Below are 13398 nucleotides of genomic sequence, written 5' to 3'. Positions count from 1 at the left end.
GTGCACGGTAAGAGAGAGCATACAGCGGCAGCGGCGTCAGCGAGACAGAAAAACATGTCACATGTGTGTGGAAAATGGAACGCAAGTCTTCCCTCCTCGCCCTTCCTTCCCTCCCCCTCTGAAGACACCACCATGTGATGAATGTACGCCCGCGCACAACATAGCGAAGCAGAAGAGAGAGGTCGAGGAGAGCCACCACACGCACTTGCACCGCCATACAAAAAAAAAGCCACAGATGGATACTCTCCGCACGACCAGGAGCAGCGGGCACCAAGCCTGTTTTGTACGGCACACAAAAAGAGAGAGGCAGGGAGCAGGAGAGCAGCGGGCCTTTTTCAGCCCACGCGAATAAAGCTGCAGCTGATGTAGGGGTTGTGGCGGTACGTCTGCGGCAGCTTTGGCGGCGCCGTTTTAACGTTCGGCTGTGGGCGCAGCAAAACCGGATGCGCTACCGGTGCGGTATCGACAATCCGCAGGTCGCTCTCCTCCCCTGGGCCCGAGTAGGCCACTATGGGCTGCGAATCGTCCATAGAGCGGCCCTGTACCGGAAGCGCCTCGCAGCGAGGGTTTGGAAGCACTACTGCAGCGCGCGAGTCCTGACGCTCCGGAACCGCGTGAGCTGTCGGCAAGTGGTAGAGCCTGGGCGTCACTGGCGCGTTGATGGGTAGCTCGCTCAATTGGGGAAGCTGCAGATGGTGATGCTGCTGCTGAGGCGGCGCGTACTGCGACAGCTGCGGTGTCGAACTGTTGAAGAAGAAGCTCTGCGCCACTTGGCTGTTGGGGATATCAATAAACGAGGGCCGCTGCGAGCCCGCCACGAACGGCACCGTCGCCGCGCCTTTACATGTCGGGGTACTGACCGCTGGCATCCTTCCGCCAGCGTTTGACGGTGCTGTCGCCAGAAACTGAAGAGCGTTGGAAGGAGAGAGCGGGGCGGCAGAGGACGCAGCTGCACCTCTCACACAGCTCATCCTGTGTTGCTGCAGAAGCGTTGCTGGCGTCATCGAGCCCAGCGGTGTTTTCACCGGTGGCACGTTGCACTGCGGCGGTGTGAGCTGGGGGTAATTTGTGCAGAACGAGACGTCAGAGGGAACACCCATATCTACTATCGATGCATCGGCGCCGCCCGATTGACCAGCGTGGATGCTCAGCGTGGTGCTGCTGGTGTGGCTGCTCAGGCCCATGACGGCGTTACCGCTGCTGATGGTCTGTTTGTGGCTGGGGCTCTTACTCTCTATAAGGGTCAAGCTGTTTCGCTGGCTGTGGCTGCGCCGGTGCCGCTGCTTGGTGGCAGCTGCGGTAGGGGTCGAGTCGCCCTGTTGCTGCTGTTGTTGGTGATTGTGTTCGCGGTAGTGCTTCGCTAGGTCCTCAGCCAGCTTCACCATGATGGGGATGCCGTTGCACGACGCGAACGGCTTCGTGTTGTGCACCTCCCGCGCCGCCCGCTCCGCCGCGCCCTCCTCGGTGTAGATCACAAACGCAATCAGCCGCACCATCGCCTCATCCTGCACCGGCGACGTGTCCTTGTGCAGCGTCACCTGGCGCACACTGCCGTACGCCCCAAACAGCTCCTCTAGATCCATCTTCGTGCAGTCGAGGGGAATGTTGCGCACAAACAGCTTCATGATCTTCTTGCGGGCTTCGCCAACTGGCCCTCCCTCACTGCGCCTCGCCCACTGAACAGAGATGGAACGAGAGCCGACGTGTACGCCGTTCATCGCCTCCATCGTGCATCGAGCCTCATCGTGCGAGCTCATCCGCACAAAGGCGGTGCCGAGACTCTCGCCTGTGTGAATGTCGCGCATGACGGCAGAGCTCAGGATGGTGCCGTGCTCGGCAAACGCTGTCTCGAGTTCTGCCTGGCTCACCCTCGTGTCTAAGTTGCAAATAAAAAGATTGCTGTTGTGCAGGTTGCTCTCGTTGGAGGCGGTGGCATGTGCCGCAGTGGAAGCGCGTCTGCTGCGGCCTTTCCTCGGTGCCGCCGCGCCACAGCTGGAACGTGTGTTCGTAGCTGGAGCCTGATTCTTCTGCACGGCGGCGCGCGGTTGGTAGAGGTTTGAGTCACTGGACCTGCTGCTGTTCGAGGCAATCTTCTTCGTCTTGCCACTTGCCACGAACGAGTTCACCGCATTCAGTGTCTGTGGGGTCACATTGTCGTTGCTGCGCCCTTCGTCACTGCGGGAATACGCAACGCCAGCAGAAGCTCCCTCTCTCGTAGGTGGTGGCAGAATGGAAGCGGACGGCAGCACCGCTTCAGGCGAAGCAGCACTCTGGCAAATCGACCTGTTCCTCTGCACTGAGACGCAAGAGGAGTTGAGGCGGGTCATTATTGTGCGTGACGATGGAGGTGGGTGGACAGATAGCTGAAAAGATCGGAAGATAGAAGAACAGCAGGCCGATACAAGTTGTAGGTGATCGAACAGAAGAGCAATAAAAAAAAAACGCACAATCTACCCACAAACCGTAACGCAAACTCGGAGCGGGCGAGGCGCACCACGACAGAAAGGACAGAAACAATAACAAGTAAGCACCCGGACACAAGAGAAAAAGAGATTCGAAAGGAAGATGGTCAGTAAAGCACAAAACAATAAAAAACGAGAGAAGAAACTTCCGTAACACCACACCACACACAGACGCAGAGGCGCGAAAAAAAAAAAACAGGAAATGCCGTCAGGCAACAACAACAAAGCACGAATGGATAAATCAATGGTGGGGTAGTCTTTGGAACCTCAACCGAGCGGGGAGAGCGCGCGCGCGAGTCCGGAACGGCGAACACCAAACGCGCACACGCACAAGAGAAACGTGATGTGGTGGTTGCTTTGTGCGGTGTGTGGGGGGGGGGAGAGGAGCGAGGGAGGGGGCGAGGGAGAAAGCGCCTGTCGCTCACAAAAACAAGAAAGAAAAAAAGGGAATTCACAGAATATAGAGCGGCAGCGGAGGGGGGCCGTAGGGGTAAGAGAGGGTCGAAGAAAAAGGGGAGCACAACAGCCAGCCGCAAGGTCCGACGGAACGAAAAGGAGGCACTCGAAAAATTCTTACGTTTGAGTGGGAAAAACAAAAAGGCACCAGAGGACGGAAAAAAAAGAGGGGAGAAGACAAGCACACACACGCACGCGCGTATACACACACGCGCAAAGAAACAAAAAAGTGCAGATGCGTACAGACACGAAATGAGGAAGCCCGAAAACTATAAAAAAAAGAATAGCTGATAAAACAGGCTACGTGAAAGAAAGAGGGTGGAGTCCAAGAGGGGCGCGCAGAGACACAAAGAAAATTGCGCACAGCGAACGGGTGGCGCTGAAAACGACACAACACAGAAAACAAGAAATAAGGGAGATGAGGGAGAGGGGAGAAAAGAAAAGAAAAAGCCACAGACAAGCCAAAAGGGCAGAATGGGTGACACGCGAAGCGCGGCTGGGGGGAGACACAGACGTGTGTGCACTCGAGTAGGGAGTGAGGGTGTGGTTATGCACATGCAGAGCAAGACACGCGCACGTACTCTGCAAAGGTGAGTACACGGGTGGAAGAAGCCAGAAGGGGGTCGGTTTGAGAGAGGGAGGGGGAGAGAACGAAAAGCACAAATCGACAAGCGAGGAGGAGGAGGGAGAGGGGGGAAACGGAGAAGGCACGAAGGAGTGGAAGAAGAAGAGCAATCAAGCAACAATCAAAGTAGTGGGATATAAGCAGGAATAAAAATACGTGTGCACATATATGCGAGAAGCCTTTGTTAGAGAAAAACGTCGGAAGTAGAAAAAAGAGGGCAGCTGCTGCAAAGAGGCGTCTGTGCTGTCCTACCTGCTTTTTCGTTCCCTAGCAAGCACATAAAAGCACACGAGGGGGGAAGGGTTTGGGTGCACAAAGAGCGCGACGACAAGGATAAGACACGTCTCGTCCGGGGAGCTGAGTGTGATGCCGAAGCCCGAAAGCACTTGGAATATTATTTGTTTTTTTTTCTTCTTCTAGGAGGTGGAGATGAACTTCTTCTGCGTTGTCAGTCAGCTTTTTATTTTCGCTCCTTTCTCGTTCTTCTCGAGAGAAATGCGAGGGTTTAGGGTGTTCTTATCCGCTGTAGTTTTGAAAACTCCAACACAAGCAGAACGCGCTAACAACGACAAGAGCAGTACTACCCATATAACAGGACAACAACACTCTCAGAGAGAGAGAGGGGGAAAAAAACGCAGAAGACAAGTGGAGATAAAACAGTCCGAAAATGAAAAAGAAAAACAGAAATGAGAAGAGAGGCGCAAAAGCAAAAAAGAAGGCAAAAAATACTAAAGGTTTGTGCAGTACGCCGCAAAAAAAAAATAAAAACACAGTAAAACAGGAAAAGAAGAAGAGATACAAGAAAAAGTAGCGGGAACACAGCAGAGCACACACACTCATGCACATGCACACAGAGAGAGGGGGAGAAGAAATAAATAAGCGCAGGAAGAGAAGACGACAGACAATAGACAGCGAAACCCCGGCACGAAAAAAAAAAGGAGGAGGAGGAACAACAACAAAGAAAACAACCGAGAGCGGAGAAATGGGGTGTCTGTGCTTGTGCGCCAGTCTCTCGTTCCTTCGAACTCTTACACACCTGACTGCAAGCGTGCACAGAGACGGAGCGAAAAGCGAAAAAAAATGCGCACCGTACGAAAGGGCGGAAAAGCTTGCACCGACGAAACGGCTGGGCAAGAGGGAAACAGAGAAAAAGGAAAGAGAAGGAGCGGTAGCACAAGATCCGAGTTTGCGTGCGTGAGTCTGCGCGAGTGTGCTATGTTTACTGTCCTTCGTCTTCGGCGTTTCTGATTGCCGTTGTTTCCTTTTTCTTTCTTCCTTTCCTGCGGCTGTTGCTTTTCTCCTTTTTTTTTGTTTCGATGCACCACTTCCTACAGAAGCGTCTCGAAATACGGAAGAGCACAAAATAAAATAAAAATCAAGAGGGCGCAAAGAAAAGCAGTGAAGAACAGTAAGAAATAAGAAAAAGGTGAAAATTACAAGCAAAAAATATACAGAGAGAGAAGCACGCAGGAGACAGATAATAGTCCGTATGATTACTGTTCTTGATGTGGCCGAGGACTCCAGATAGAGAGAAAGAGAACGCGTGTGTTGAGGACAGACAGAGAGAGGGAAGGAGGAAGCCCGTGACAACGACAACAAAACAAAGAAGGAAGACGCCTAGAGGGGGAAAGAAGCAACAAGAGAATCCTCCAAAACGACAGAAAAAATGGAGTGAGGTGTGTCTTCTTGTTTGTTTTTTCTTCTCGTTCTTTCCTTCGCACTTTTTCTTTGCATGTACCGCGCGTGTTTCTTCTTTGGGGAAGGGGGAGAGAGGGGGTGAGGGCGTTGTTGCTCTTTTCCTTTTATGTGTGCGTGTGTGTGTGTGTGTGTTTGATGCGTTTGACGTGTTCGACGTCAACGGCGCACAGGAAAGATGGAAGAAGACGAAGATGAATATTTTCTATCCTCAGCAGTGCGAAATCAAAGAGACCAGAGAGAGAAGGGGGGCAAGAGGGGGCAGAGGATGACCATCGTGTTGGAGGAGTTCCCACCCCATGTATCGAGCCTATTATGGGCGATGCCCACAAGTTTAAAAATCATAAGGAAAGAGAAGTTGAAATCGGCATTTCTCTCTCACGAAGTCGCTGTTTATCTTTTCCATGAATTCTATACAAGTGTGGGGTTCGCCCTTCCTTATCCATCATCTCTCACCCGGTGGCCGACATGATAGGGGTTGGCCGCAGTAGAGCTGATTCGACCTAGCACGCAAGCCAGCAGAAACAGTTCGCATCCTACTCAGCATAGAGAGAGGAAAAGGAGGAGCTATCACGACCGACACACACGAACGCACGCTCGTGCGACGCTGCCGGAGGCCGGCCGAAAGAAACCGCAGAGACCCCCAGCACAAGAGGGCACGACACTTTTTTTTTCGCAGTGGGAACGTGACGAGACAAATAAGCAGAAAAAAAAAACACCCGGCCCCGCGACTGAAGCGTGCGAGAAAAACGTTTTAGAAGGCGAGAAAGAAGTTCACATGCGCGTTTCACCAACGTTAGCAAAAAAAAAAAAAAAAAAAACAAAAAAAAATAGCAAAGCAGCCCTTTGGGCACCACTCGGACGAAGCCAACTGTTTGGTTCCTTTTTCGTTCCAGTGGATGGAGCTGATCTCGCCAACTAGCTGCTAGACAGAAGAATAGAGATTTGTCATGATTCACCGTTTCTGGGTACACCTACACCGTAGTGAACGACAGCTAAGGGAAGAAACGTCGGGGCATTCTGGGGAGGTGTGTGGGGCGAGTGTCTGAGAGGGATATGTTGGTCCTAGTTTACGCGCCTATCTGTATATGTGTATCTCTATCTGTTTATATATATATATATATAGTTATACGTCTAGATATATGGATACATATAGAGAGAGATGCATGTTTGTATGTGTATGCGGGTGGGTGGCTTCATTCAGCCTTTAATATTCCCGCGTCCCTTTCTCCGACCTTTTTGTTTGCTGGCTGAAGGTGTGTGCTGTTGTTGCGCGCATTTTTTTTTTTGCGTTCTGGTGCTTCTTTGGCCTTCTCAAGATCCGTCAAATCCCAAAGTGCACGACCGCGGCTCTGTGATCGTTGGAGGGAGGGAGAAGGGGACGGGTGCAACAGGGAAAAAAAAGACGAACAAAAAGATACACAAGCGAGCACGAGTGAGTGAGCAAGGCAGGAATAGATTCCGGAGGGGGGAGTGGCGTTATGGTCTTTGTGCTTTCGGTTTTTAGGTAATCTACCCGTAAAAGTGGCAGCGGAGCGAAGATAATGGCAAAAAAAAAAGACATATGGATGTTGTTGCGTTTTGATGTGGGTAGCCGAATCACAAGGTCTATTATGGGGTGATGGCCAGCCGGTGATTAATGCACGGATGTGTTGATGTGCGCGAGTATGTGTATGTGTGTGCGTGCGTGCATCGGCGTGAGAGGGGGAGAAAAACGACGAGATGTCAGAAGTCGGGTTGGAAAGGCGAACGAAAAATGTTTTTCCACAGAGCAAGACGCAGAAGGCGGGCAATGGCTAAGGGGTATGGCAGGAGCAGTCGCCCACACACGGACATGACTTGATCGTGAAGGAGGGAGAAATGGAAGCCGGGGAATTGCATTATTGGAGTGCTGCACGAGCACAACAGGTGTTTCTGCAACTGCATCCCGCTGCTCACTTCACACCGGTGGCAAGAGCGCAAAAAAAAAATAGAGGAGTAGCCTGCTTTGGCCACTGCCGCTCTCTCCTTCCCTACAAGAGAGAGTCTCCTATTGACACGTGCGCCACCTCGCCAGCGTCGCTTAATACCTGACCGACTTTTTGGGGGAAGGGACGTTTTCGTTTTTTTTTGTTTGTTTGTTTCTCCTGCGGATTTACTCTTCGACCTATGTTTGGTGTGGGCATTCTTCCTGGCATTCCTTCGTAAGCAAAAACACCGCCACCGAGCCCCCCCTCCCAAAAAAAAAAACGGCGAAAACGAGAACGAAACCCACAGTCGTGGCCGAAAAAGAGGGGAGAAAACAATAACACCAAATAATAATAACACTTCGAGACAAACATAATTACGTGCAAACGCAGATGCACATAACCGCACACGCACACGTACACACAGGAATGATCAGAGCGAAAACAAAATGAAAAAAGGAAAGGGAGGCTTACTGCCAGCACTATCACCGCTTTTTTTTCACTTGTTTAGAAGGAAAAATATATATAGCTTACCAACAAGCAGCACACACACACACACGCGCACAGAGGCGCTCTGACAACCAAAATACCTGTGAACCACACAAACACAGACAGTGCAAGGGTACAGAGAGTCTATTATACGAGAGCTACGAGCAATCGGTGCGACCCAAAGCCCTCCATCTACGAGCACATATACCTACATATACTTGCCGTCCCCACCCTCTTAGTCAACGTCATCTACCTTACCGTCACAGTGTTGCTCTTTGTGTGTGTGTGTGTGGAGTCTTGCGCATCCTTTTTTGTTTTTCGTTGCACTTTCGGCCTGGCGGTGGGACTTGTGATGCACTACGCAAGCTTGTCATGACCTTCGCTATCTCCTCCCCATTCTTTCCGAATGGCGCACAATCGGAGGGGAAAAGCAAAGGAGCAGCGGCGAAGAAAAAAGCCCGAGTGAAGGCCGCAAAACGAGAGGCGAAAGGGCCGAGACACCCCCTTCAACGTCTTCTCGAGGGTTGTAAGGTGTGTGTGTGCGCGTGTTGATCACTCCACGATTTCACACCGGCGACGGTGTGAAGCGCAACAAGCGACCGTGAAAACTGGCCATGTAAGACTGCGCCTTCCTAACAACTCGCCACGGCACATTCTCAGACACAACCGCACACGCAGCACACTCCTTTTATCCGTCTTTCGCTTTTGGTCATACAGCAGAAGCTGGCCTTCCAGGCCTCTCATCAAGCAATGATGCTTTTCACACACAAGCACGCGCGCACGAACAACAACAACAAAAGAATCGACCACGAGCAAAAGAGGCGCCGGGGAGAAACAAGAGAAAGGAGAAAGAGTCCCGAGGGGCCGCAAGATCGTTGAACGCAACAACCGCAAAGCGAGCGAAACAAAAAAAAACGCAAGCGAGGTGGCGCATGCAGGCATCGTTTGCCGTTCACAGGACGAGCAGAGCTGCGCCAACAGAAAATGAGAGAGAGAGGGAGGGGGGAGATAAGAAAGCACTGTGCGTCTGCCGGGATGACGCGAACAAGAAGACGAGTGCGATCGAAATCGAGAGGAAAGGAGAGACAAATGCAATACGCAGTCTTTCCAACAAAAGGAGGAAAGGGTCAACACAAAGCACGGGGGATGGGCAGCGTTGGCGATGGCGGCGGCGGCGGTTGCGGTGGCGTCGGTGAGGAGACTCCAGAATTCAGCAAAGAAGGGGAGACAGACCGCAAGCAACAGAGTCAACGCACCCATGAAGCGGAAGAGAGCAATCAGAGCAACACGAACACACTCACGCGCGCATGCACACAAGCGATAAAGCCAAGGAGAGACACACACGCTCACGTATTATGCTCACATCAAAAGGAGGCGCGCGAGAGGGTCCAATAAGCCAGAGATGATGGAGAATTGTTAAGGTGACGCAGAGCAAACAAAAATAAAACGTACGCGAACAAACCATAGAAGCCAGAAGGCGGAAGAAGCCAAACCAAGGCCCCAAGCGAGAGAGGCCGGTGACGAGCGATCAAGAGAAAAGACCCACCAACGAAAAGTGGCAGACAAGCTAAATGAAAAATGGGGAAGCAAGCGAAGAGGGGGCGGTATCGCAGAGCAGCTACATGACAACACAAACAAGATCAAAGACATCAACGCACCAAAGATGCAGACTGGCAGACAGTAGAAAGCAGCGACAAGATCAAACGTCTGTGGGGCAAGCAAAGGATAATATGCTCTGAAAGAAAAAATAAAATACCTGGATGGGAGAGATCGGAAAGCGTCGAGGAGGATGAGAGAGGGGCGCGACCGGTACAAGCAGCCGTGGGCAACCGAAGAAAGCATCCAACAAAAAAAAAATAAACACATGGAGAACGGAGAGTAACACAAGAGAAGAACCGGCAAAAAAAAAAGAAAACAGTCAATAAGACATCAAAGAAACGCATGTGTGTCTTCTTTCTTTCGAGTCGCACCCCTCCCCTTCGCCCTCGGTCCGCTGAAAGCAGCGACGAAGGGAATAAGCGGAGCAGCAACCAGCCAACCAACCAAAAGCGACTGCGTCGAATTAAGAGGCACGCACAAAAAAAAATGCACACGCACAAGTATAAGGAAAGAAGCGCCGACATAAACACACATACGCATGCCCCAAGTAAATCAGAAGCATACAAATACAGCACAAAAAAAAGGAGGTGGTCCGAAAAGGCCTCCAGTAGCAAGGAGGGGTGCGCATGTCGCTGGTGTGCGCGAGTGCCTCTGCAGTAGTTCAGAAGAGAGAGAACGCGCAGCAGGTGGATGCAGCGAGGCGGAGCAACGAAAACTGAGAGCAACCCCGGCAAGATGGATGCTGTTAACGCCAACAGCCTTCGAAATCTGGAAAGTACACGGCAAAGGGAGCGTATCAGCTGACTCCGGAAAAGGAGAAGAAAAAGCAGTCCAGCACGTGTTAGGCACATGGAATCGGGGAACAAAGAGCGAGCGCTATGAGGCATCTCGACGGCGGCCCAAGAGAACAAAAAAGGGGGTCAAGGCATCTTCTTCTAGCACACTCCACGTCTTAAACAAAATGCGAAGGGCTTCGAACTGAAAGAGATAAAGTGCAGCAAAGACACTTACACGCGCACGCGTGCATACGGCCCTGGAAGGGAAAGGGAGAAGAGAAACGACGCACGAGATCAGCACTGACGAGAAAGAGGACAACATGTTAAAGGGAATATTTAGAAAAACAAGTGTTGACAAAAGGAAGGAGGAGAGCGATAGACCTCGCTTGTGTAGTGCGACTGAGTATGCGCTCGTGCGCATGGCCATCAGCTTCTCGAGGATAGGCGGAGGGAGCGGAGGAGACCAGAGCGGCGTGGAGATGAATGATCGGGCCATACCGGCGCAGAACGAATCAGACGAGAGAGAGAGACCAAGAAGGAAGCAAAGCAGCACCCGCACAGACGAGCACTGCAACTGGTGTGCGTTGAAGCACGCGCACAACGCACGCAAGGAAAACGAGCAAACGAGAAAGCAGCAACTTAACCACAAAGACATGTTTGTACGCTCCAGTTGAGCATAAAAGCAGAGGCGGCGCACGCACAGAAACATATAATATATATATATACATATTATAGAGAGAGGGAGGGGGAGAGAGAGAGCGCACACCAAATTCGAGCAAGCTCGAATCGCTTCCTGGCACTGGGGCACAACACAAAGGAGAGAAAACAGGCACATGTGAAGCAAAAATGATTTCTTCATTCCGTATGCACATATACCGTGCATGTGTGTGGCGAGCAAGGTGAGCGGTAAGTGGTGTGTGGTGGGTGGAGTGGAAAAAGAAGGACCTCATCTGATGTGCGAACGCTCGAAAGGAAATGGGCGTAAGAGGTAGGGACTGCACTGGCTCATCTTCAGCTTTACCGAACAAGGGCACGACAAGGACTGAAGCACGAGGGGTAGATCGCGGTACTTGGGTGCGAGAAGACTAGAGAAACGCGCCGGAAAAAGAGGGGGAAGGTAGAGAACGGTCAGATGAGAAGGAAAAGAATATGGCAGCAATCCCTGAATCTACCGATTCTTGCACAGCAGCGGGGCAGTTTGTACAAGACGTGAAGAAGGACGACTGCAACGCACTCTTGCACGCAAGCAACAAAAAACGAGAAATACACGAGTAACGCCTATAGAGGGTGTCCTTTCCTGACTGGTGGTCGGTGGGTGCTTTCGGTGCGTCGTATGTCTTTCCTCACATCTTCTTCCCTACTTTCCTTTTCCTTGGTGAAGAGGTCGTCCTGCCACATCCTCACAAAGGCCCTCGCATGCGCGCGGCACAGACAGACAGGAACGCTGCTGAACACCGGCAAACGCGGAGATGCGCGTGCGTGGGCTCGATGGGGAAGACCTAACACGGAAACGAGAACTGTAAAGGCAATGAGGGTGGAGCACAGGGGTGGAAAAAGTGAAACGGAGAACGAGTCGCTGAAGTAAAGCGACTGGGCGAACGCTACGAAAAGAACAAAGACAAGGTGTCTCTCATATGAGTCCATGTAGGACCGTGGCTGGTGCGCATGTCGAAGTGCAGTGCGCTCATGTCTTTTTTTTTGTGTGTTTTTCTTCTTTGACTGCGTCTCTTTTTGTTTTTATTTTCGCGGGAGTGGCCGCCTGCAAGTGCATGGCTGCTGTTGCTGTCGTCGCAAGCGCAAGAGCACAAGCACACTGATCCGCGCACTTGGATGCCGTACCCACATTTCATGGAGAAAAGCACAGACAAAACAAAAAGCCTATGAGAGACCTGATGAGATAGTGAGGGAGACGGAAAGCACATAGAAGGAAGGAGGACAACAAAAAGGGAAAGGATTAAGAGGAGGAAAAAAAAAGAGGACGAGGATGCCGGAGACGAACCCCACACGTGAGGAGGATCGACAGTCATCACAAGTGAAAGACACACAGCGAACGAACGCACACAGACAAAAAAAAAAAAGACAGACACCCGAAACAGAAAAAGGCAACGAGCGAAAGCGCATGCACACGACAAAGTCAAGCAAAAGAAGAACAAAAAAGAGAGGGAAGGCAGAGAACGCGCGCGTGCTCACCTAACCCTGTGCACACGCGAATGGGCCAGGAGTACGGAAGGGGGAGCACCAGGGTCGAGCACAAGCACGTCTGTATGCATAGAACAGCAAAAAAAAAGAAGCATAAAGCACATGTATCCATTGGAAAGAACGCAAAGCCGAATACAGCAACGCATGACGGGGACTAGACACAGAGTGCGGGGCGTAGGCCATGGGAAGCTACAGGCGCCGGGAAAGAAGAGCTTCACGCAGAAGAGGCAGTGGAGGCTAACAAGGAGAAGAGCATATCCGGGTTCGACAGGTACGCTCGGGCCTCGTCGAAACATAGAGCACAACACAAAAGTAAGTGAATGAGCGCACCATACAAAGACTAATGCAAAAAAAGACAAACACAGGCTAAAACATCCCGAGTGCAAGCATGCACAGCACAAGAAATACCGCCTTAGCGAAGCCACTGCTGAGCAAAGACGTCAGATGATCGCGAGACGAGGGAGATCACTGAAAAGCGAATAAAGCGCGAAAAGGGGAGACGACGCCGAGCCTACAACAGCCGAGAACGAAAAGAGACAAAAACACCAAAAACGAGTAAGATGGACTGGCGAATGCAACGAGAACAAGCCCATTCGTGGGGGGGTCAGCATGCGCCTGGGCGGACAACAAAACAGAAAACAGCGCTGCAGAAAGAACCCGAAAACGCAGCCCACACAGAGATACGAGCACACACAATCGGAGTCCCCACAAGCACAGACAGGTTCACAAAGCACCCACGCACACCACGTCCTTGCCGCGCAAATCGTCCCTCTACCGTCATCCTGGCACTCTGTCACGGGCAAGTCGGCAAATATATCATTCAACCACAGCTCACACGCCACCCTGTCGCACTGCCGCCACATCCGCGTCGACCAGGACGAGCAGTTCTGCCGTCGAAATCGGGCCATGCGTCCCATCGGCTTCTCTTGCCCTCCCCCGCACGCATGCCGCGCCACCCGGCGGCACACGCGCATGGGTGGACCGCATGCCCTGATCCAAGCAGGGCCGCCTTCAGGGTCCCGCTCGTGGGCGGAGGCCGTGGCGTCTGCCGTGCGGGTAGAAGGGGGTGGCGATCAAGGGGGCATGCCGGGCGAGCGCAGCAAGGAAGTCGGCCACACGCAGGCCAGGGCCCTCCGAGACCTTGCACGCCC

General features: G+C 52.1%; 1 protein-coding gene across 1 annotated transcript; it reads right to left on the bottom strand.

Annotated features, from left to right (window-relative positions):
- Positions 1 to 335: 335 nt before the first annotated feature.
- On the bottom strand, positions 336 to 2327 carry LDBPK_291470 (RNA binding protein, putative; the record flags this gene model as incomplete). The annotated part of the gene is made up of 1 exon (XM_003862518.1): positions 336 to 2327. The coding sequence occupies one exon, from the start codon at positions 2325 to 2327 to the stop codon at positions 336 to 338; it is 1992 nt and encodes a 663-aa protein (XP_003862566.1).
- Between the last annotated feature and the right edge of the window lie 11071 nt (positions 2328 to 13398).

This window comes from Leishmania donovani, chromosome 29, assembly GCF_000227135.1.
Source record: "Leishmania donovani BPK282A1 complete genome, chromosome 29".
In the NCBI taxonomy this organism is placed as follows: domain Eukaryota; phylum Euglenozoa; class Kinetoplastea; order Trypanosomatida; family Trypanosomatidae; genus Leishmania; species Leishmania donovani.
Note: the sequence above shows the minus strand (reverse complement) of the source record. Positions and strands in the feature narration are given on the sequence as shown.